Source organism: Oncorhynchus gorbuscha, linkage group LG11 (assembly GCF_021184085.1).
Source record: "Oncorhynchus gorbuscha isolate QuinsamMale2020 ecotype Even-year linkage group LG11, OgorEven_v1.0, whole genome shotgun sequence".
Lineage (NCBI taxonomy): Eukaryota > Metazoa > Chordata > Actinopteri > Salmoniformes > Salmonidae > Oncorhynchus > Oncorhynchus gorbuscha.
In genome coordinates, this window is record NC_060183.1 from 42,329,624 (window position 1) to 42,354,868 (window position 25,245).

General features: G+C 41.9%; 1 protein-coding gene across 4 annotated transcripts in view; it reads right to left on the minus strand.

The window, feature by feature from the left end:
• The window catches only part of mier3a (mesoderm induction early response 1, family member 3 a), a 37,328-nt gene extending 12,655 nt beyond the window's left edge, over nt 1-24,673 (minus strand). For 3 of the 4 annotated variants that reach the window (XM_046369687.1, XM_046369688.1, XM_046369686.1), the window contains exons 1-11: nt 24,539-24,673; nt 17,206-17,230; nt 12,642-12,787; nt 6,272-6,406; nt 5,150-5,270; nt 4,600-4,673; nt 4,396-4,468; nt 3,920-4,068; nt 3,767-3,848; nt 3,589-3,683; nt 3,168-3,295 (exon numbers count right to left, since the gene is read on the minus strand). In XM_046369687.1, coding sequence (XP_046225643.1) covers nt 3,168-3,295; nt 3,589-3,683; nt 3,767-3,848; nt 3,920-4,068; nt 4,396-4,468; nt 4,600-4,673; nt 5,150-5,270; nt 6,272-6,406; nt 12,642-12,787; nt 17,206-17,230; nt 24,539-24,547 — 1,037 coding nt within the window. In that variant the 5' untranslated portion in view covers nt 24,548-24,673. The remainder of the gene's footprint in view (nt 1-3,167; nt 3,296-3,588; nt 3,684-3,766; nt 3,849-3,919; nt 4,069-4,395; nt 4,469-4,599; nt 4,674-5,149; nt 5,271-6,271; nt 6,407-12,641; nt 12,788-17,205; nt 17,231-24,538) is intronic. The other variant, XM_046369689.1, reaches the window with a different exon arrangement.
• Between the last annotated feature and the right edge of the window lie 572 nt (nt 24,674-25,245).

The window sequence follows — 25,245 nt, forward strand, 5'->3', positions numbered from 1 at the left end:
GGGGTGTGCGAGAACACGTGGGCGGACGAAGAGAGAGCAGTAGGAGTAGCAGTGTTATCTGTGGTGATTCATGTTTCTGTCAGTGCCAAGAAGTCAAGGGACTGGAGGGAGGCATAGGCTGAGATGAACTCTGCCTTGTTGGCTGCAGATCGGCAGTTCCAGAGGCTACCGGAGACCTGGAACTCCACGTGGAGTTCCACAAATTATCAAAGTGGCCAAAACAAGCAAGGAGGTGGGCAGAGCCAAGAATGAGTTAGTGAGATCCTATTGGTGCGTTTCAGCATTTATTTGCATATTTCTGTTAGGGAATACCTACTATGAAGTGTCGGTGTGCAATATCTCAATTCGCCCTTTTTACTTTGGTTAAGTCTACAAAACGCAGTCCACCATGTTACAGATTCTAGTTTTGGAAACAGAGAATTGAATGGAAATGTTTCATTGATGAGAATTTGCAGAATGTCGGCCAAAATCCATATCTTCTCCCACTGCCGGCCACTGGGCTTCCTCTCATCACCATATTTTGTATTGAGTGGAAAAGCCAACTGAATGCTTCACATTTATAAATTCAGTGAAATATCTGGCACATCTGTGGTTCAACTGTTTAACCCATCAGAACCAAAAATAAGCTAAAAAATGTCAATGTAAACAAACACTGTATAGCTTCAAAACATGATTAAACTATCATTAATTTGAACTCATGGTTGGTCAGTCCTTGCATCCCATAAGTCAGTCTATGAATTTAAGAGTGGTTACATTTCTCTAGGCCCATCCCTAAGAGGTTTATCCCAAAAAGGTGGCAGGTTCGTTGCCTTGTTGTTTGACCTGCAGATTTGCCCCTCAAAGTTCAGTTTGTACATACTTTTTTTTTTACACCATCTTCAAAAACAGCAGAAAATTATAATTTAGGTTATTGAAAAAATTAACAGCAGTTTATATGTGAAAAGTATTTCTTACACTATGCTTGTTTTGTCAAACTGAAATTAGGCAAACATTTTAATCTTTGCAACTTTCACCGTAAAGCCTTTTTGAAATCTGACACAACAGTTGGATTAACAAGAAGTTAATCTTTAAACCGATGTAGAACACTTGCATGTTTTATGAATTTTTATTTAGAGTATTTCTGTTTTGAATTTGGCGCACTGCAATTTCACCGGATGTTGGCCAGGAGGGACGCTAGCGTCCCACATACCCTGGAGAGGTTAACTACAAAAGCTAGTTACGAGACAACCCATATTGTTCCTCGAAAAGACATTGCAACAATACTTCATTGAGTCTTTCCACAAAATGAGTGCCTTTTGCATCCCTTTGATATTTTAAGTAGAGAATATATACCAATATAGAATTTTAAAAGCATGTTATATTAAATTAAGTGCCTTTTAATATTGACCAGATGGAGAACTCAATAAAATCAGATTATTTTTATGAATAAAGGCTAACATTAGTTAAAGTGCGAAATTTCAGCATTTTGACATCCCTGTCACTTCTTGGAAGATTTTAACCCACTCCATGACACCAAACTATCATAGTCCAAACACACCAAGACAGTTGTGAAGAGGGCACACCACCTTTTTCCCCCCAGGATACTGAAAACATTTGGCATGGGACCCCAGATCATCAAAAAGTTCTACAGCGTCGAGATGCACCTTGCCAGTTGCATCACTGGCTGGTATGGAAACTGCTCGGTATCTGACCATAAGGCACAACAGAGGGTAGTGTGTACAGCCTAGTGCATCACTGGGGCCACGCTTTCAACCATCCAGGATGAGACAGTGTCAGAGGAAGGCCCTAAAAATTGTCAAAGGCTCCAGTCTCCCAAGTCATAGAATGTTCTCTGTTACTGCACGGCAAGCAGTACCGGAGCGCCAAGTCTAGGATCAAAAGGCTCCTTAACAGCTTCTACCCCAAGCCATAAGACTGCTGAACTAAACTAATCAAATGGCCACCCAGACTATTTACATTGACCCCTACTCGCCGTTTATTATCTAAAGTCACTTCACAAATTACCTCGACCAACCTAACCTGTACCCCCCGCACATTGACTCGGTAACACATTTCTTGTGTTGCTTTTTGATTGATTTTGATTCTTTTCACTTTTTTAAACTTTTGTTTATTTAGTAAATATTTTAACTCTATTTCTTGAACTGCATTTATGGTTAAGGGCTTGTAAGTAAGCACTTCATGGCACATGTGACAAATAAAATTGGATTTGAAAATGCTGTGCAACTTCCTGTGATTGTTTACTGTGAACACTGAGGCTGTACCCGCTTTAGTTAGTTTGAACAGTGGCCAAGTAGGCTACTGTGACTATGTGATCATAATGTAGGCCTAACAGGGTGGCCTACCATCAAAAACAATTGAGAAAAATGCATCCCACAACATTCTAAAAAGCATTCAGCCTATAGTAGCAGCAAATGTGTGGTGTTCAATGAACTTTTGGATAATAAAAAAATACTGCAGGGCTTAAAATTAACCTGATTATCCACTTGTCCTTCAGACAAGACCACATTGTGTGCTCTTGTAGGAAGTAACCACTCCCCCATTGTTGACTAGAAATTAGCTATAACTGGGCTAACACACTAACAAAGAATATGAACAAAGCTCTCACTTTGATCTCACAACTAACTCACTACCGCTCATGCTGTAAACACAATCCAGTTCAAAGTGAATGGCACATATCCATACTGTATATGGCAATGGCTATTTGCATATAGGCCTACTGCAGCTCTGATTGGTTATGAAACACCGGTCTGTGTCGAGTACGGGCCTGAGTCGTGCTCGTCAATGCAATAGAACCCTAAACCAATGCCCTCTGCCTACAATAAAATCTCTTGCAGTTAGTTTTGCATACCATACCAAGTCTTGCATAGCTCATTTTGTGTCGGTATGTTACACTGAAAGTGCCTAATATTGCATTGATTCGAGCACAATTCCCACAGCAGAGTGAAACGTTGATAGTGTTAACTAAAGGGGAAAACTCTAGAAAGTTGAGCGAAATTTAATCTCGTGCTTCTCGGCGTGGGCTTGAATTGCTTCTGCGCAGCGGTCCAAGGGGAGCTGCGTGCCTGTGCGGGAATGATCCCATTGTACTTTGGCAGAAGAGAGGGAAAGACTTTCTGGGTTAACATCAGACAAAATGCGAGGTCAATCCATGACAAAGGGGCACTCACGTTACACCAGGGTAGCTGCTATACTTCTTTTTCCCAAACCGGTTCTGTTGGACAAAGAAGTCAAATCGTTCCGACTTTTTCCACATGTAGTAGAAGGCGACACATTCAGCGACTGTCCTTGTATTCACCTGAAGGAGAAAGAGTAGGTGAAGGGTTAAATGGAGAGATGTATCAAGTCCTGTATCAAGAACATGACTGGCATTGAACAACAAGTAGAACCTCAAAAGCTACAAAACTCGGGGCTGGTTTTCCAGACTACGCATAGTCCTTGGGGGGGACAGTTCCTGTATAGAATTTTGGTTTGTTTGTTTGTTTTTAAATTAATTTAAAAGTTGTAGATATTTCAGTGTTCCCGAACGACCTCCATTCCCGACATCATTGCATCTTTGAAGTCCTACTGTATTGATAAGACTGGTCTTACCTTGTGTTTCTGGATGAGGTGAAAGTTCTTCTCATAAAGGAGGAGCGCAAGTTCAAAGTTTCTGCATTCTTCTTCTGACCAGGGAGGCATTTCACCTGAAATCAAAAGGTGGAACATTTATTTTTTACTCCACTGTTTTAATACAATATGAATCGGTGTGTAAAAATGTCAACTTTACCCTCAGAGGACTTTTCACTCCGGCGATAACGCTCCAGTGCATCATGGACGGTGTAGTTACACTTCACAAGCTCATACAAGGCCTTGGGAGGGACAAATAACACTAATCAGTTAAGAGAGCTAGAGAGCAAGAGAGAAAGAAAGAAAAATGTACCTGCTCGTTGTCTTGAACGAGACCACTCTCCAGCGCAGGCCCCACCTTCCCATTAACTACTAGGGCGGAAGTGTCATGCAGGAAGTCTTTCACCGTCTGCTCTGGCAGGGCATCAGGTTGCCATAGCAACTGGTCTTCATTCTCATACACTAGGAGGATACATTTTTAGACAAGGACAACACTTGGAAGCTTTGAAGGAAGTTTCCTACCTTTACATCATATCTGTTGAATATGACGTTACATACAGTATATTGAACAGATTTTGTACATATATTGAACAAATATCAAATCAAGTAAACTGATATCTGTTCAACATCTTAACATTGAATTGCACCACTTCACAAGCTAATACAATGCCTTGGAAAGGACAAAAAAAAAAAAAAATTTAATTCACAGTTGATCTTCAAGAGAGCTAGAGTGAGTGGAGTGTGCAAGATAAATTCTAAATGTATATATGGTATCTCACATACACTGACCTTTTTCATTGGCATCGTAGTAACAGACAAGGGCAGGGATTTCAGCTTGATACTGGGACCCGACCATGATTTCCTTTGAAATCAGATTTTTAAATCCCATTATGTTGACATTTGCAGTGTAACAAGCCATCCACGTGTCATGAGCCTCATCTACTAGGAGTCGGTGGAGGAATGATTGATCATGAGAAGCACTAAAATACACACCTTCCTGGTGTCCTCAGGACACACACCATCTTCCTCACCCTCCGATTCCTTGTCTCCATCGTAAATAGCATTAGCTAGAGAAGCAGATAGTGGAAGTTGAGGGAAGTAAATGGGACTGCAGTGCATAGGGGGTGTCAACTTAAACTGTGAAACAGCGATACGAGCAGCAGTATGAAACAAAAAAAATATTGCAGAAACATGATACCACACTTGTTAGCACCCACACAGAGCATCTGCACACACATGGGAGTTTGCTTCACTCTGCTACGAAGTGATAGCTGCATGGAAACAACAGTGGAGGAGATTAGCCTCTCACTTCTCGTTGTTGCCAAAGTCAGCTCGATATGCTACTTCCAGAAATTCGTATCGCGGACACTACCATTACACTTTACCACAAACCTTTTACATTAGGACTTAAATCTCACAATATATTTCAGGTTGCTAAATGCACTGATGTCAGATGATGCATGTCAGTGGTAGCATTATAGGGAAACAAAAAGGAAGATATTCCACAGTTCAAGGAAGTGAATGATCCCAATGTTAAACTTACAACGTAGTGTTCTGGGGAAGAAATCACTGGTTTCATGGGATGTCACCGAGGGTGTGAGGTCATCAGCTGAGGACTGCGTTTCTTCATCGTCACCTGACAGAAGATCTTTTGCTATTTCTTCCTGATTAAAATACACCAATAAGTCAATACATACACTACCAGTCAAACATTTTAGAACACCTACTCATTCAAGAGTTCAAAACTACTAAATCATGTAACCAAAAAAATGACAAATCAAAACATACTTTATATTTGAGATTCTTCAAAACAAAACAAAAAGTCACCCTTTGCACATTCTTGGCATTCTCTCAACCAGCTTCATGAGGTAGTCACCTGGAATCCATTTCAATTAACAGGTGTGCCTTGTTGGAAAGAAATTCCACAAATTAACTTTCTTCTTAATGCGTTTGAGCCAATCAGTTGTGTTGTGACAAGGTGGGGAGGGGGGGGATACAGAAGATAGCCCTATTTGGTAAAAGACAGAGTCCATATTATGGCAAGAACAGCTCAAATAAGCAAAGAGAAACAGTCCATCCTTACTTCAAGACACGAAGGTCAGTCAATTCAAAATTCGATTTGAAGAACTTATGCAGCATATGTGAGAACTCCTTCAAGACTCTTGGGAAAGCATTCCAGGTGATGCTGGTTGAGAGAATGCCAAGAGTGTGCAAAGCTGTCATCAAGGCAAAAGGTGGCTATTTGAAGAATCTCAAATATATTTGGATTTGTTTAACACTTTTTTGGTTACTACATGATTCCATATTTGTTTTTTCATTGTTTTGATATCTTCACTATTATTCTACAATGTATAAAATAGTACAAATAAAAAAACACCCTTGAATGAGTAGGTGTTCTAAAACTTTTGACCGGTAGTGTATATAATACATTAAAAAGATGGTTTCGCTGAAACCTTTGGAAAAAGAGTGAAGTAGGAATACAATGTTCAGGATGTCATCACAATGACACCCCCAGTATCCAACAATGAAACCCCCAGCATCCAACAGTGAATCAGAGGCAAATTATTTTAAAAGGAAATGTGTTTTCACTGCAGGTGGGATAACTGAATGGTAATATTACAGAAGACGAAGTCCAACGTACAAAATTGACACGGTGCTTACTTACTTTATCTAATGTCATATCAGGTAGCTCGTCCGTAAGTTCAACAGAAGAGCCGCCCACACTGGACCCTCCAGCGGTGCCAATTGATGCTTCGTATCTATACATAGCCAGCAGCTCCTCCAGTGGCATGTTGCCCTCCTGAATGATTAAAGATGACTTGATTTTGTTTTTATAAATCATAACAAACAAAAGTTCATGCATAACAGTTAGGAAGATTTATGACAGAATGTTAACATAAAAAAATGGACAGTTCACTCAATACAAATTAATCTAGTTTCCCACACCTTGGCTGCTGTCAATCCACGGAGTCTGCCTTTCTAGCATTTTCTTGTACAGAGCGAGGCTAGTATTGTATTGAGGGGAGTTGTATCGGCCATTAATTATAGCCTGTTCAAAACTTCCAGTTGATCAACTATCCCATGTTAGCAAGGTAAATTAAGTTAACCAGTTACTTAAATATTGCAGTTATCATGACCAGATTATGTTCCCATGAGGCCTCAACCACCAGAGGGGCCCCAATAAATTGTGTGGAGTCACTAAAATATCATATGAACATGAGACAGGGCAAAATGTGTAGAATTGCAGGAAATTGGCTTTAAAAAAAACAGCAAAACATTGTTTGCTCTGGAAAAAATGTAGAGCAGTGGGAGGAAAAAGTCACGGGGGGCAGCTCATAATAATGGCTAGAATAGAGTCAATTGAATGGTAGAAAACATGTGGTTGATACCATTCCATGGACTCCATTCCAGCCATTACTATGAGCCATCCTCCCCTCAGCAGCCTCCACTGCCGGGGTCCCCCCAAATTCTACTCCAAAATAAAAATATGCAGACACCATCTTGTTTAAAAGTTCCACCTCCTGAAATAACATACTGGTAAAATTATTTGTTATATATAATACATATATAATATGTTTTCATATTGGACCACACATATAGCCTATGCATGGTCCATATGATCAGGTATGCTATTAGCAATAAGCATTATCACCTGTAGCCTAACTGATGCAGCATAGTGGCTATGAATAAATAGGCTGAAGCATGGTGTTGCCTATCTGCAGTTACCCTATTGGGCTAAAACAAATATCACATTTAGATTAGTATTCAGACCCTTTACTCAATACTTGTGAAGCCCCTTTGGCAGTGATTACAGCCTCGAGTCTTCTTGGGCATGATTCTACAAGCTTGGCACACCTGTATTTTTTTTGGGGGGGGGCGTCTCCCATTCTTCTCTGCAAATCCTCTCAAGCGCTGTCAAGTTGGATGGGGATTATCGCTACACAGCTATTTTCAGCGATGCTCGATCGGGTTCAAGTCCAGGCTCTGGCTGGGCCGCTCAAGGACATTCAGATACTTGTCCCGAAGGCACTCCTGCGTTGTCTTAGCTGTGTGCTTAAGGTAGTTGTCTTATTGGAAGGTGAACCTTCATCTCAGTCTCAGGACCCGAACACTCTGGAGCAGGTTTTTATCAAGGATCTCTCTGTACTTTGCTCCGTTCATCTTTCCTTTGATCCTGACTAGCCTCCCATTCTCTGATCAAGAGATCTTTCCTTATTCAGGAAGTTAGAATCTTCCTGGTTCAGGGCAGGAAGATTAGTCCTCCAAAAAAGTTTGCAAAATTAAGGGGATCCGCTTTAGATGTATTAGGATCCGCTTTAGATGTATACAGTCTCATAAAACTGACGGAATCTGTCATTGATGTCTTTGGGGGAAGAGAATAATTTCCCAGATGCAGATTTAACTGTGAATCATTCAGTCATTCATTTTTTCGAAGTTGTCTGGCGAGTAATTTGTGTGGTTTGTCACCAAACTCAAAATATTTTTTGCTTGGCATAGAGAAAAGATTTAGCAATTTTAGCTGAGAGAATCTGATTATATTCAAATTTTAAAGAGGTAATTTTTTTATGTTTCTCCATAGATGGATGGCTAGCATTCTCCCTATCCAGTAAGTGAATTTGTCCCTCCAGTTCTCCTCGGTTTTGCCTACTCCTGGCAGCCTGAAAGGAGATGATATAGCCTCTCAGATAAGCCTTCAGTGTTTCCCACAATAATGCTGGGGAGGTCTCTGTGTTGACGTTGGTATCAAAGAAACATTTAATTTGGTCTTTAAGATATTCACAGAATGTTGGTTCTGTGAGGAGCTGAGGATTCAACCTCCAGACCCTCTCGTTTGGTACAATGTCACCCAATCTCAGGGAAAAGGTGAGTGGACTGTGGTCCGAGATTATAATATCATGATACCTCACATTACAGGTATAGGGGAGTAGTCTAGCATCCACCAAAAAGTAGTCAATTTGAGTGTAAACATTGTGAACATGAGTAAAAGGAGTATTCCCTAGCCGTAGGGTTATCGATCCTCCATATATCAAATAAGTTAGAATTTTTTACGTAGGTATTCAAGAATTCGCTTGAATAGGAGGTAGGGGTTCGCCGGGTAGAGGATCTATCCAAATATTGGTCTAGCACACAGTTAAGGTCCCCTCCAATGACCAGGTTAGTATGGGAGATATCTGGAATCAGGGCAAGGACTCTTGAAAAAAAGAGGGGTTATCAATGTTTGGCCCATAGATATTTAGTAGAATTACTGAGGTAGAGTGGATTTCTCCTATTACGATCACGTACCGACCCTCTATCCGCAATAGTGGTTTTATGTAGAAAGGGAATTCCTTTCCATATCAGAATCGCTGTGCCTCTCGTTTTCTAGTCGGGAGGGTGGCCCACGGCTAGACAAAGGCAGTACGGCACAAAACATCAACTTGCTAACCAGGTGTCTGAGTCTGCCCCTTCCCAACCATCACCCCCAGTCCCCTGCAAGCAATAAATAAATGTTAATAAGAATGTAAGGATTGTAAAATAAATAACGAAACAAAAATGGGGGAAGTATATCCATCCGAAGGGGTCAGTAATCAAACCTGAAAGTAAAAATATGCGTCGCTCTGAGCACAGCCGGGATGAAAGTGAATTTAACATTAAATGAGAGCTGACCGCCATCCATTGGTCGGCTCAGCGTCTTACATGTTTGGTAGCCCTTGTTGAGCCCGTTTAATACGGTTTCACCCATTATGGTATAGTATGGATTCGAGTCCATGAGCAGACCCTAACACACAATGACAAGGCATTCTAATCTGTACGAGGGATTGGCGTATATCCCCGGATAAACTTCTCTACGTGCAAAACCGAGGAGAGCCAAATCTTCCCACCGGAAGGTGGGGTAATTCTTAGTCTTGCAGGGAAGTGCAAGGCTGGGCGACGATGGAGTTTGTAGAGTTTGTTCATGACATCTCTGTAGTCGGTGCGATGCTTTGCCACATCGGGCACATAATCCTCAGACACGGAATGGGTGCCCTTTATGTGACAGGTTGCCCCTCATTCGAGCTTCACGCAGGATAAGATCCTTTGTCTTGAAACTGTGACAACAGGTGATTACTGGGCGAGGACATTGACCCAGTCCAGGTACTGGGACAATGGAATGATGTTTACGGTCCAGCTGGGGATCCGAAGCCAAAACATCCGATCCCATTGAATCCTTCAATAGCTTGGCGAAGAAGTCGGTGTGGCGAGAGCCCGCCTCAACCCCCTCTGCCAGACCAACAACGCAAAGGTTATTACGTCTGGATCGGCCCTCCAGGTCCACCACTTTCACAGAAAGCCTCTGCACACTATCCTGCAATGACGTGCATAGCTTCTCTAACTCGTCAATCCTACCAGCGTTGAATTCAGAAGCTTTCAAGGCCCACAATACACTGGCCATGCGAAGCGACCGTTTGAATGATGCTCTCGATTTTGGTGTCCAGTTCAGCAATAGTGGCCTTAAGATCCTCAGCTATAGCAACACGTAGCTCCCCAAAAGCCCAGTTAAGTTCTATAAGTGTCACGTTGTTGCATGTGTCTTCCACCATGTCTGTCTCGTTGTTTAGTGGAGAGTAGGCCTCCGCTGTGGATTTATTGTCCTTTGGTCGCTTATTACTCGGCATTTTCATATAAAAAGTTACAATCTTGTATTAAAAAGAAATGTTTGTTGTAAAAAGTGCCATAAAGTAGGTTAAATTAGATTATTTTGCAAAAGAGTTGCAGGTGCCTCTCACACACAGCAGTTCACTCAAATGCTAGCCTCCCCCCCTGATTTGGTACTTTCAATACCTATGTATGCCATTTCGCCATGGTTCACTGGGATTTTGATTTCCTAAGGTCATATATATAGCAAACGGACAAAACCCATAAGGGCTAAGGTATGTTCAAATGGTTGTTATATGTATTATTGACAAAAAAAAAAAAAAAGTCCAGAAAGCACTTGAGGGAGATGTATTTTATAAATAAAATCTAAATTTGACCCTTGGGCCTTGACTTTATGTCCATTTGCAATACGAACATTTACGGTGGAGCACGCTCGCCATCGTTGGGATTTTTGCTGTGTGACACTTTGCATTTGCCCTGAATGAACTGCTGTCGATTTGAGTGGTATTTGCGATCATGTATATGCTTTGCCAAACGGCAATATTTTGCCTGTCATTTTTTGTACATTTCATGGGGCTCTTCCAGGTGGACTCCAATCAAGTTGTAGAAACATCAACGATGATCAATGGAAACAGGAGTCTCGTAGCAAAAGGGTCCGGAATAAGGAGTTTTATTTTTATATACATTTGCAAACATTTCTAAAAACCTGTTTTCGCTTTGTCATTATGGGGGTATTGTGTGTAGATTGATAAGGAACATTTATTTAAACCATTTTAGACTAGGGCAATAACGTAACAAAATGTGGAAAAAGTCAAGGGGTCTGAACTTTCCGAATGCACTCTGTCCCCCCCAAAAAACTTGCATAAACACACTGAATATAACGTAGACATACCTGTTAGGGTAACACGCCCCCTGCCTATATTTTTCACACAAACCACTTAGTCTAACATTTTTTTTTTTTTTTTTAAATGGTGCAGTTTATACTTATTTAAGAGTTGAGAAATAAATTCAGAAAGGAACGCTGGGAACAAACACCATTAAAACTTGGGTCAGAATGCAGTTCTCCCTCCCTATGGCACTAGTAACTTGAATGCACCTGGAGGGGAACATTTCTCACAGAACAAGCAGACTAGGTAAATATACTGAACAAAAATATAATAATGCAACATGTAAAGTGTTGGTCCCATGTTTCATGAGCTGAAATAAAAAAATACTAAATCTGTGTTAGTGAGTGTCTCGTTTGCCAAGATATGCCACACCTGTTGGGTGGATGGATTATCAAGAAGCTGATTAAACAGCATGATCATAACATAGGAGCACAATGTGCTGGGGACAATAAAAAGGCCACTAAAATGTGCAGTTGTGTTACAACAAAGCCACAGAAGTCTCAAGTTGAGGGTGCAATTGGCATGCTGACTGGCGGAAAGTCTTAGGAAGGAGGGAGAGAAGGGGAGTTGCTCAAGAGTATTTCTGTCTAATAAAGCCATTGTGGGGAAAAACTCATTCTGATTGGCTTGGCTTGGCCTGGCACCCCAGTGGCAGGACCTGGCTCCCAAGTGGGTGGGCCTACACCCTCCCAGGCCCACCCATGGCAGCGCCCGTGCCCAGTCATGTGAAATCCATAGATTATGGTGTAATGAATTTATTTCAACTGACTGATTTCCTTCTATTAAAGTAACTCCGTAAAACTTTGGAAATTGTTTCATGTTGCATTTATATTTTTGTCCAGTATAGATAAATGATTCCATGGGTTTGTCAGATTGTTCTATTCATTACTAATTTTGTTTGTAGAGGAAAAGTAAAATGTGGACTGTTCTAACATCTTCAAAGTGCCCATTGACAAATGTCTTTCAATGTTTCATATTGTTGGGGCGTGACAGCAATTATTTGCCATTGCGCAGCGCCAGTTATATTAGTGCAGCGGAAACACTGCTGCAAAGTGTTCTTTCCGCCAACAAGAGGTGTGTGAACTGTTTGGTGGTCACAACTTGGGAGTTTAACTACTACAGTAGTTGAGAACCCCTTACATAATAAATAAAATATATATATATATATGTGTGTGTGTGTGTGTGTACCTCAAGGCTACACGTTGCTTTGGAGTGTCATGGAAAAACATATGCGATTCAGAATATTGGCCCCATTGGATTACATTAGCGGGAGCTACTCTTTTGCCAGCGACAGCTGAAAGAAACAAAATATCCCAAATGTGAATTTTTTTTTTTTTAAATGCCCAAGTTCAATTTAGAAAAATCTGGTCCAACAAATATTGAACGATCCCTTAATTACAAAAAGAGCTCAAGTGTACAATGAATGACATGTAAATCAATATGGGTGCATGCATGTGATGCATTATTTTAGATTTCTAGCCTGTCTAATTTTGTATCTTGTAACAATGACATCTGTGGAACATCAAATTGTACCTTCTCCAAATCTGCTATTTCAGCGCTGACGCTTGTCCCTTCCTCCTGCATCTCCTCGTCCTCCAAAGTTTGCTCATCGTCATAGTCATGGACCAACATCTCTGCTGTCGGATCAAAGTCATGATCTTCTGAAGACAGAGAGCCAACTGGATAATAACAACACAGTACATTAGACTTTGCTAGTAAATACGGTGAATGAGAAAGTACCAGTCAAAAGTTTGGACAGATCTACTCATTAAAGGGTTTCTTTATTTTTACTATCTTCTACATCACAGAAGAGTGAAGAAATCAAAACACACACATATGGAATCATGTCGTAACCAAAAAAAAAAAAAGTGTTAAATCAATATATTTTAGATTCTTCAAAAGTAGCCATCCTGTGCCTTGAAGCCAGCTTTGCACACTCTTGGCATTCTCAACCAGCTTCATGAAGACTGCTTTTCCAACATACGCTGAGCACTTGTTGGTTGCTTTTCCTTCACTCTGCGGTCCAAGTCATCCCAAACCATCTCAATTGGGTGAGAGTGGAGGCCAGGTCATCTGATGAAGCACTCCACTACTCTCCTTCTTGGTCAAATAGCCCTTACACAGCCTGAAGGTATGTTTTGAGTCATTGGCCTGTTGAAAAACAAAATGATATCCCACCTGGTTTGGGCTTAGTGGCACATCGCTGCAAAATGCTGTGGTAGCCATGGTGTTTTAAGTGTGCCTTGAATTCTAAAATATCACTGACCAGCAAAGCACCAACACACCTCCATGCTTCACGGTGGGAACCACACATGCAGAGATCATCCGTTCACCTACTCTGCATCTCACAAAGACATGGCAGTCAGAACCAAAATAAATCTCAAATTTTGATTAGTCACACCAAAAGGACAGATATCCACCGGTCTAATGTCCATTGAGCGTGTTTCTTGGCCCAAGCAAGTCTTCTTATTGACATGCTTTAGTAGTGGTTTCAATGCAGCAATTTGACCATGAATGCCTGATTCACACAGTATCCTCTGAACAGTTGATGTTGAGATGTGTCTGTTACTTGAAGTCTGGAGCATTTATTTGGGCTGCAAGCTGGGGAGCAGTTAACGCTAATGAACTTTGCTGCAGAGGCAACTCTGTCTTTCAATTCAAAGTGTACTGGTCACATGCGCCGAATACAACAGATGTAGACCTTACAGAGAAATGCTTACTTACAGGCTCTAACCAATAGTGCAAAAAAAGCTATTAGGTGAACAACAGGTAAGTAAAGAAATAAAAACAGTAAAAAGACAGTGAAAAACAGTACCGAGGCTATAAAAGTAACAAGGCTACATACTACCTCAATCAGCCTGACTAACCGGTGTCTGTATGTAGATATGATTAAAGTAACTATGCATATATGAACAGAGAGTAGCAGTAGCGTGAAGAGGGGTTGGGGGACACAATGAAAATAGTCTGGGTAGCCATTTGATGACCTGTTCAAGAGTCTTAATGGCTTAGGGGAAAAACTGTTAAGAAGCCTTTTTGTCATAGACTTGGCGCTCCGGTACCGCTTGCCATGAGGTAGTAGAGAGAACAGTCTATGACTGGGGTGGCTGGGATCTTTGACAATTTTTAGGGCCTTCCTCTGACATCGCCTGGTGTAGAGGTCCTGGATGGCAGGCAGGTTAGCACCAGTGATGTACTGGGCCGTACGCAGTCCCCTCTGTAGTGTCTTGCGGTCGGAGGCCGAGAAATTGCCGTACCAGGCAGTGACGCAACAAGTCAGGATGCTCTCAATGTTGCAGCTGTAGAACCCCGAGGATCTGAGGACAATTGCCAAATCTTTTTATAGTTTCCTGAGGGGGAATAGGCTTTGTCGTGCCCTCTTCGACAGTCTTGGTGTGTTTGGACTATTCTAGTTTGGTCGGTGATGTGGACACCAAGGAACTTGAAGCTCTCAACCTGCTCCACTACAGCCTCGATGAGAATGGGGGCGTGCTCGGTCCTCCTTTTCCTGTAGTCCACAATCTCCTTAGTCTTGGTCACGTTGAGGGATAGGTTGTTATTCTGGCACCACCCGGCCAGGTCTCTGACCTCCTCCCTATAGGCTGTCTCGTCGTTGTCGGTGATCAAACACGGTTGTGTCGCCTGAAAACTTAATGGTGTTGGAGTCATGCCTGGCCATGCAGTCGTGGGTGAACAGGGAGTACAGGAGGGGACTGGGCACGCACCCCTGGGATGCTCCGGTGTTGAGGATCAGCGTGGCAGATGTATCGCTACCTACCCTCACCACCTGGGGGCAGCCCGTCAGGAAGTCTAGGATCCAGTTGCAGAGGGAGGGTCCTTAGCGATGAGCTTTGAGGGTACTATGGTGTTGAATGCTGAGCTGTAGTCAATGAATAGCATTCTTACATAAGTGTTCCTTTTGTCCAGATGGGAAAGGGCAGTGTGGAGTGCAATAGAGATTGCATCCTCTGTGGATCTGTTTGGGCAGTATGCAAATTGGAGTGGTCTAGTGTTTCTGGGATAATGGTAATTTGTCTGGCCCCGCAGCCTTGTGAATGTTGACCTATTTTTTAAGTGTTACTCACGTCGGCTACAGAGAGGGTTATCATAGTCGTCCAGAACAGCTGACGCCCTCATGCATGCCTCAGTGTTGCTTGCCTCGAAGCGAGCATGGAAGTGATTTAGCTCGTCCAGTGGGCTCAAGTCACTGGGTGGCTTGCGGCTGTGGTTCCCTTTGTAGTCTGTAATAGTTGGCAAGCCCTGCCACTTAATTAAGATGAGCGTCGGACCCGGTGTAGTATGATTCAATCTTAGCCCTGTATTGACGCTTTGCCTGTTTGATGGTTCGATGCAGGGCAAAGCAGGATTTCTTGCACCTTGAAAGCGGCAGCTCTGTCCTTTAGGTCAGTGCGACTGTTACCTGTAATCCATGGCTTCTGGTTGGGGTATGTATGTACAGTCACTGTGGGGACAACATCCTCAACGCATTTATTGATAAAGGAAGTGACTGATTTGGTGTACTCCTCAATGTCATTGGAAGAATCCCAGAACATGTTCCAGTATGTGCTAGTAAAACAGTTCTTTAGCTTAGCATCAGCTTCATCTAAAAAAAGAAAAGTGGTCAGATCAAGTCAATGATGCTTCCTGCTTTAATTTTTGCTTGTAAGCAGGAATCAGGAGGAACGAGTGGTGGTCGGATTTACCAAATGGAGGGCGAGGGAGAGTTTTGTACGCGTCTCTGTGTGGAGTACGGGTGATCAAGAAATTCTTTCCCTCTTGTTGGACATTTAACATGTTGATTGAAATTTGGTAGAACTGATTTAAGTTTCCCTGCATTAAAGTCTCTGGCCACTAGGAGCACCACCTCTGGGTGAGTGGTTTCCTGTTCACTTATTTCCTTATACAGCTGACTGAGTGCAGTCTTAGTGCCAGCATCTGTCTGTGGTGGTAAATAAGCAGCCACAAAAATTATAGCTGAAAACTAGGCAAGTAGTATGGCCTGCAATTTATTACAATATACTCTGCTTCAGGCGAGCCAAATCTAGAAGCTTCCTCAGATTTCGTGCACCTTCTGTTTACAAATATGCACAGACCGCCCTGCCTTACCGGAGTGTGCCGTTCTATCTTGCCGGTGCAGCGTATATCCCGCTAGCTGAATATCCATGTCGTCATTCAGCCACGAATACATGAAACATAGGATACTACAGTTTTTGATGTCCCGTTGGTAGGATATTCATGATTGTACCTCGTCTTATTTATTGTCCAATGATTGCACGTTGGCGAGTAATATTGACGGTAACGGCAGCTTTCCCACTCGCCTTCTGTGGGTCCTCACAAGGCATCCTGCTCTGTGTCCCCTGTACTGCGTTTCTTCCTCTTGCAAATAACGGCGACGTTGGTCCTGTCGGGTGTTTGGAGAACGTCCTGTGTGTCTTGCTTGTTGAAGAAAAAAAACTTTGTCTAATCCGAGTTGAATGATCGCTGTCCTAATATCCAGAAGCTCTTTTTTTGCCGTAAGATACGGACGGTCCTCATGAGAACAAGTTTCTTCATAGCACTTGATGGTTTTTGCGCTTGAAGAAACTTTCAAAGTTCTTGAAATTTTCTGCATCGACTGACGTTCTTGTCTTAAAGTAATGATAGACTGTCGTTTGCTTATTTGAGCTGTACTTGCGATAATATGGACTTTGTATTTTACAAAATAGGGCTATCTTCTGTATACCACCCCTACCTTCACACAACACAACTCATTGGTTCAAACATCCACAAATTAACCTTTAACAAGGCACACCTGTTAATTGAAATGCAGTCATGAAGCTGGTTGAGAGTAATGCCAAGAGTGTGCAAAGCTGTCATCAAGGAAAAAGGTGGCAACTTTGAAGAATCTCAAATATATTTAGATTTGTTTAACACTTTTTTGGTTACTACATGATTCCATAGTTTTGATGTCATCACTATTATACTACAATGTAGAAAATAGTAAAAATACAGACAAACCCTGGAATGAGTAGGTGTCCAAACTTTTGACGGGTACTGCACAACAAATTCATGGTTCCACCTGCATTAATACAACAAAAAGTAAAACATGAACAAAACTTACCTGGGCTTGTACTTCCAAAGGAAGCCTAAAAAAATAAGAGATAGTAGGGGGTGAGATTTGGAATAACGTTAGCTAGCTAGGCTACATCTAGTAAACAGGCTAAATCACCACAATGACAGTAAGTTATATGAAACTATAACCCAATTTAGTTAATTAACATAAAAGATAATCCCCCGTCTAGTTTACATCACCATATAGAGTCATTGGTATTACCATTACACCATTTGCTGAGCTCTTAAATAGCAAGGTACTGGTAGCAAGGTACATAGTTGGGTCAATTCAGGCATTGTTCGCTAAGGGACAGATCAAAATGTACTGGGGGGGGGCACAAATAACTGTTTATGTAATACTGATACTGTCACTTCAGCATGCTTGTGTGTCAGTCTATCAAGCAGGGCTACAGGCTAGAAGGCTGAGGGTTCACCGACCACCGAACTCTTCCTGCCTGTTTCATTACACTATGATCGGCTAGGGGGAAATCAGATTTCCTACATTTTGACGCAATATTTATAATTAAATAAAATATATGCAACAAATTTTCCACCAACAGGCTTCTGTGTCAATGCAGAAAGCCAGTATGAAGGTTGGCGTTCAGGCTAGAATGCAAGGCGGCCGGCCGGTGCATGGAAGACAAGATATCTGTAGAGTTCAAAAAGTAATCCATGCTTGAATACAAAAAAATTGTGAAAGTGCTAAAAACATTTTTTTTTTAAAGGAACAAAGCATACATCAGTGCTTTAACAATGAACCGCATAATCAATTAACAAAGCATACCGACTTCAGGCACTTCAATAACATGGTTTGAGTGTTCAACACCGCAATAGTAGACCATGTCAATCTCGACAAACAGAAAAGACACCCCCCCCCTACTAGAGCTAGTCCCATCTTGGTAGACAGATTTGAGTCGCCGCAAATATCTGATTTGCGCCAGTCTCAGTGGACTAATCCATTGCAGAGGCTGTGGGGATGGTACAGTCCATCACTAAGACATGTGCTACTGAAATGTATAGGTGCAACTAGGGTTGCAAAATCCCTGCAACTTCCTATAAATTCCCTGGTTTTCCAGAAATCCCAGTTGGAGGTGTGCAGGAATCATTATAGAATAAAATAGGAAATCCAGAATCCTCCAACCAGGTGCAACACTAATAAAAAATATATATTTTATGACAAATGTGATTTCACCCGCGTTGGATAGCAGTCGCTGTCTGCAATTCTGAAATGGCACCTTTTCCTAGACCATGTTGATGTGCAAAACAGCAAAGTTAACCAGCATATTGGTTTTGAGAACAATGTGGCGAAGGCAGCAGCAGAGTGAGAATAGAAAACAGCGCTTGCCTTAATTGGCTAAGAAATGCGAGAAAACAAAACCCCAACTGAAGTTTATAATCAATAGCCTAACTTAAAACTATTCATGTATGTATGTATGTATGTATGTATGTATGTATGTATGTATGTATGTATGTATGTATGTATGCACACAGTTGTTTCGGAAGTTTACATACACCTTAGCCAAATAGATTTAAACTCGGTTTCACAATTCCTGACATTTAATCCTAGTAAAAATTCCCCGTTTTAGGTCAGTTAGGATCACTGCTTTATTTTAAGAATGTGAAATGTCAGAATAATACTAGGGAGAATGATCTTTCAGCTTGTATTTATTTCATCACATTCCCAGTGGGTCAGAAGTTTACATACAATCAATTAGTATTTGGTAGCATTGCCTTTAAATGGTTTAACTTGGGTCAAGCGTGTCGGGTAGCCTTCCAAAAGCTTCCAACAATAAATTGGGTGAATTTTGGCCCATTCCTACTGACAGAGCTGGTGTAACCGAGTCAGGATTATAGGCCTCCTTGCTCGCACATGCTTTTTCAGTTCTCAGTTCTACCCACACATTTACTATAGGATTGAGGTCAGGGCTTTGTGATGGCCACTCCAATACCTTGACTTTGTTATCCTTAAGTAATTTTGCCACAACTTTGGAAGTATGCTTGGGGTCATTGTCCATTTGGAAGACCCATTTGCAAACAAGCTTTAACTTCCTGACTGATGTCTTGAGACGTTGCTTCAATATATACACAATTTTCCACCCTCGTGACACCATCTAGTTGTGAAGTGCACCAGTCCCTCCCACAATATGATGCTGCCATCCCCGTGCTTCACGGTTGGGATGGTGTTCTTCAGCTTGCAAGCCTCCCCCTTTTTACTCCAAACATAACAATGGTAATTATGGCCAAACAGTTCTATTTTTGTTGCATCAGACCAGAGGACATTTCTCCAAAAAGTATGATCTTTGTCCCCATATGCCGAAGCAGTGGCTTCTTCCTTGCTGAGCGGCCTTTCAGGTTATGTTGATATATAGGACTCATTTTACTGTGGATAAAGATACTTCTATACCCGTTTCCTCCAGCATCTTCACAAGGTCCTTTTCTGTTGTTCTGGGATTGATTTGCACTTTTCGCACCAATGTTCGTTCATCTCTAGGAGTCCGAACGCATTTCCTTCCTGAGGGGGGGATGACAGATGCGTGGTCCCACAGTGTTATTACTTGCATACTATTGTTTGTACAGATGAATGTGGTACCTTCAGGCATTTGGAAATTGCTCCCAAGATTAACCAGACTTAGAAGTCTACAATTATTTTTCTGAAGTCTTGCCTAATTTCTTTTGATTTTCACATAATGTCAAGCAAAGAGGCACTAAGTTTGAAGGTAGGCCTTGAAATACATCCACAGGTACACCTCCAATAGGCTAATTGACATAATTTTAGTCAATCAGAAGCTTCTAAAGCCAGGACATCATTTTCTGGAATTTTGCAAGCTGTTTAAAAGGCACAGTCAACTGTGTATGTAAAGGTCTGACCATCGAATTGTGATATAGTGAGTTAAGTTTAATAATCTTCCTGTAAACAATTATTGGAAATTACTTGTGTCATGCACAATGTAGATGTCCTAATCTACAGAATACCAACAAGAAATTTGTGGAGTGGTTGAAAAATTAGTTTTAAAAAACTCCAACCTAAGTGCATGTAAACTTCCAACCCCAACTGTGTGTATATATATATATATATATATACATATATATACTGCTCAAAAAAATAAAGGGAACACTTAAACAACACAATGTAACTCCAAGTCAATCACACTGTGAAATCAAACTGTCCACTTAGGAAGCCACACGGATTGACAATAAATGTCACATGCTGTTGTGCAAATGGAATAGACACCAGGTGGAAATTATACGCAATTAGCAAGACACCCCAAATAAAGGAGTGGTTCTGCAGGTGGTGACCACAGACCACTTCTCAGTTCCTATGCTTTCTGGCTGATGTTTTGGTCACTTTTGAATGCTGGCGGTGCTTTCACTCTAGTGGTAGCATGAGACGGAGTCTACAACCCACACAAGTGGCTCAGGTAGTGCAGCTCATCCAGGATGGCACAACAATGCGAGCTGTGGCAAGAAGGTTTGCTGTGTCTGTCAGCGTAGTGTCCAGAGTATGGAGGCGCTACCAGGAGACAGACCAGTACATCAGGAGACGCGGAGGAGGCCGTAGGATGGCAACAACCCAGCAACAGGACCGCTACCTCCGACTTTGTGCAAGAAGGAGCAAGAGAAGCAGTGCCAGAGCCTGCAAAATGACCTCCAGCAGGCCACAAATGTGCACGTGTCTGCTCAAACGGTCAGATACAGACTCCATGAGGGTGGTATGAGGGCCCAACGTCCACAGGTGGGGGTTGTGCTTACAGCCCAACACCATGCAGGACGTTTGGCATTTGCCAGAGAACACCAAGATTGGCAAAGTCGCCACTGGCACCCTGTACTCTTCACAGATGAAAGCAGGTTCACACTGAGCACATGAGACAGACGTGACAGTCTGGAGACGCCGTGGAAAACGTTCTGCTGCCTGCAACATCCTCCAGCATGACCGGTTTGGCGGTGGGTCAGTCATGGTGTGGGGTGGCATTTATTTGGGGAGCCGCACAGCCCTCCACGTGCTCGCCAGAGGTAGCCTGACTGCCATTAGGTACTGAGATGAGATCCTCAGACCCCTTGTGAGACCATATACTGGTGCGGTTGGCCCTGGGTTCCTCCTAATGCAAGACAATGCTAGACCTCATGTGGCTGGAGTGTGTCAGCAGTTCCTGCAAGAGGAAGGCATTGATGCTATGGACTGGCCCGCCCGTTCCCCAGACCTGAATCCAATTGAGCACATCTGGGACATCATGTCTCGCTCCATCCACCAACGCCATGTTGCACCACAGACTGTCCAGGAGTTGGCGGATGCTTTAGTCCAGGTCTGGGAGGAGATCCCTCAGGAGACCATCCGCCACCTCATCAGGAGCATGCCCAGGCGTTGTAGGGAGGTCATACAGGCACGTGGAGGCCACACACACAACTGAGCCTCATTTTGACTTGTTTTAAGGACATTACATCAAAGTTGGATCAGCCTGTAGTGTGGTTTTCCACTTTAATTTTGAGTGTCACTCCAAATCCAGACCTCCATGGGTTGATACATTTGATTTCCACTGATAATTTGTGTGATTTTGTTGTCAGCACATTCAACTATGTAAAGAAAAAAGTATTTCATAAGAATATTTCATTCATTCATTCAGATCTAGGATGTGTTATATATATATATATATATATATATGTGTTTTACCTTTATTGAACTCGGCAAGTCAGTTAAGAACAAATTCTTATTTACAAACCCAGAAAACACTGCCCTATTGGACTCTGAATCACAGCCAGATGCGATTCAGCCTGGATTCAAACCAGGGACTGTAGTGTCACCTCTTGCACTGAGATGCAGTGCCTTAGACTGTTGCGCCACTCGGGAGCCCACAACCAGTGACAATGTCGTTACCTTTTAATACTTTGGTTGTATAAAAAGGTTGGATGGAAACCTGTTTAATGTCAAGTCACTTTGAGGATGCTGAAATTATATTTCCTATGAATGTGAGCAGGCCTTCAAGAGACTTTTGAAGTAGCCTAATCAGATTAAAACTGTGTGACTGGTTGTGTTGATGCCACATACAGGGTAAATATAAAAATGTACTTTTTGGTCCACCAGCCAATGTGGCAGATAGATTTAAAAATCTACCATCTACTCAGATTTTTTACCAGAGAAAATATTTTTTTCACCAACAAAACACAAATAAAACATCAGCATGCTTTGTAATGTTCCTAAAACAAATGCATTACTAGTAAGAAGTAATGTAGTAAATTGTTAACATGTATTATTAACACAAGTCATGTTAGTGCCTGTGAGATTGAGACTGACTAGTAGACACATTGTCTTCTCTTCTCTAGCAGTTGAAACGCAAACATAGAAAAGCAACCTAGTGTGTGAACAAAACCATGTAAATTGACAAGAAACAATGACAATGTCTCACTTCAGTAGACTTTTGTTTCAAGGAAATTAGACCAACTTTTAAGCCTGTGTGCAGCACTAAAAATGTATCTATCACTCAGCACTTCACATGCGCAGTCCTCAGCCAGGCAGTGTTGCAGCACCAGGTGGAATAGGCTATATGGGATTCATAGTGGACTGTGCGCGATTCATTTACCAGCTATGAAACAAAATGGCAGAAATACTTTGAAAACCACTGCAGCATTTATTTTACTATAAATGTGAACATACCTTCTATTCACAAATCAGAGTTACCGGCTCACACTGTGGAGCACTGACCACCCGCCAAAGTGGCTGGTGAAATACACATTTTATACCCGCCAATGCTAAAATCTATCTGCATTTGGCAAGTGTTAAATTTTAGGCCCTGGCCACATAAAAAGGTAATACATATTAAAAGTAAAATATTTAGGTTATATTGAAGTGTAGGTTCTAGGTGTGCGAAGAACAGCCTCTCGGAGAGGATGCAGAGTGTGTACTACTAAGCTTTCCTGAATAACTGGGCCTGCCGGGGGCATATGTGGCCACATTATTATAGGATGATATGGGAGAATGATGATCTGCAACAGAGAGTACACAGTATCAGAAGCAAAAATATAGCCAGACTGGCCTGCTACTCTTTCTAGACCTTATAAACTGTCGAGAGTAGACCCACAACTGAGCCAAATCGATTGAAACATTCAAATCACAGGGCTTTTGTACAGTTACTCAAATTACATTTTCACTGCAACCTTGAGTAACATTTTGTACTAGCTTGAAAAACAATGCCATTTTTCGTTGCATTGTTGTAGGCTAGTCTAGGTAGGATAATTGCATTTGCCCCTAAACATCAATAGGGGAGCTTTGAGCTGTGTGTCATGTCTTCACTGTTCTTTCATGCTCAATGATGCACCTGGCCTTTCCGCTATTCTTTTTTTTTTGTGGATTTCTATTACAATTGATGCAGATTTGAATGTTTTTATTGTGTGTGGTATGATCGCGAGTTAGCCTATTGCGGATCTGGACAAATTATCCCCCTACCACTATTGTCACTGAACGGTGGACAGAGTGCAGGATCGACCGTCAGACCATAGTGACCTGTGATATAGCGAAAGTTTACGGTGCATAAGGGATGTACCAAAACACCTTCAAAAATTTGATGAGGAAATGTGACTAGCATGGAAGAAATTATAAAGTAAAACCTTCGAATACCGAATGTAAACCGTGAGGGGGGGCACTACCCTCCCCCTGTGCCTAAATAAATACAAATAACACAACCCTCTCCAGAGCAAAAACATAATAGATTGCTGCTGCTGCTGCTGCTGCTGCCCCCCCCAGTAAATTGCATGAAATCTTAATCTATGTGCCTTCAGCAGTAACCACAATCTTGTAGCTAGTTAGCTCGTGTTATGCTCCCAGAAACGATAGCTGATGTGTTAAGGAAAACTATGGCCCAACGCTGGATTCTCGAGAGCTAACGCGTTAACGTTAAAGCCACTTAATGTAGCCACTTAATGTAGCCACTTAATGTAAGAACGAAATGCAATGCCACTGAGCAGTTACCGAAAAAACGTTTGAATAATCTCAGTTGATATTGTAGAAAAATCGAATTTCACTGGACTTATTGGTACGAAACATTCTAGCTGTCCAGGTAACGTAGCTAGCTTGCAAAGTATGCCCGATGCGAACCCCTGCCATGGACCTAATGTTAGCGAACTGCTAGCTAGCTAGGCTACAACCACAGATAGGAGGGTTAGTTATAAATACATTTGCTGTAACCGCTGTGTTTGATTTTTTTTTTACTGCTAAATGACAATACTGAAAATCGGCAATTCAGATTTAAACCTTAAAGACCACTGTCGATTGTGACACCATTGACTTAACACAATCTATCTGAAAAATACATCTTTCAAATAGCTAAGATGCTTCTGCCCGGTTTCTTACTCACCTCCGCCATATTTGTACATTTAATTCACAACGAAGATTGTCCTTTATGTTGACAAGATATTCAAGTGACCACTCTAACAATCGTAATACATGTCCTCAAAGATGGAAGGCAGGCGAGATCAGGTGGGAGTCGACCATTCTAGCCAATGAGAGGATAGATACGCGTGTGAACAACTGGCCATTGAGATAAATAGAGGGCTCATCTTTCCATCTCCTTTTTAAAGTAGTCAATTTTTCTTTTTCATTGGCTGATTGCTCCCAACTCATAGGAATCCCCACCCAGTTTACTATTTTAAAATGGTGGAAGCCCTCATTGACAATGTCCATGCTGATATAGGTTACATCCATGATGAGTCCTCTATCAATCTCTATGACAACAGGCGCAACTCATTTTTGGTTATGGGACAAGATGCATCTCTGTTTGTTTCTTGGCACAGCTGTACAAGTGGATAGTTCAGATGGTAGCGTTAGGGCAATTGATAACGGCGATAAAACCAGTGATGATCAGCTAATTACACATGTTATAAATATGAGGAACAGGAGTAAGAGAAATCATAATTAGGGTGATGGAGGGATGAATACCGTGAGTAGACCTGTAAAGTGCAGGACCACTCTAGAGAAAGAGGTTGGAGTAGAACGTTAGAAAGTTATGGAAGTGTCCCCAGAACCAGCTAGTAAATACTTCCATCCCTTGCGTTTGACAAAAGC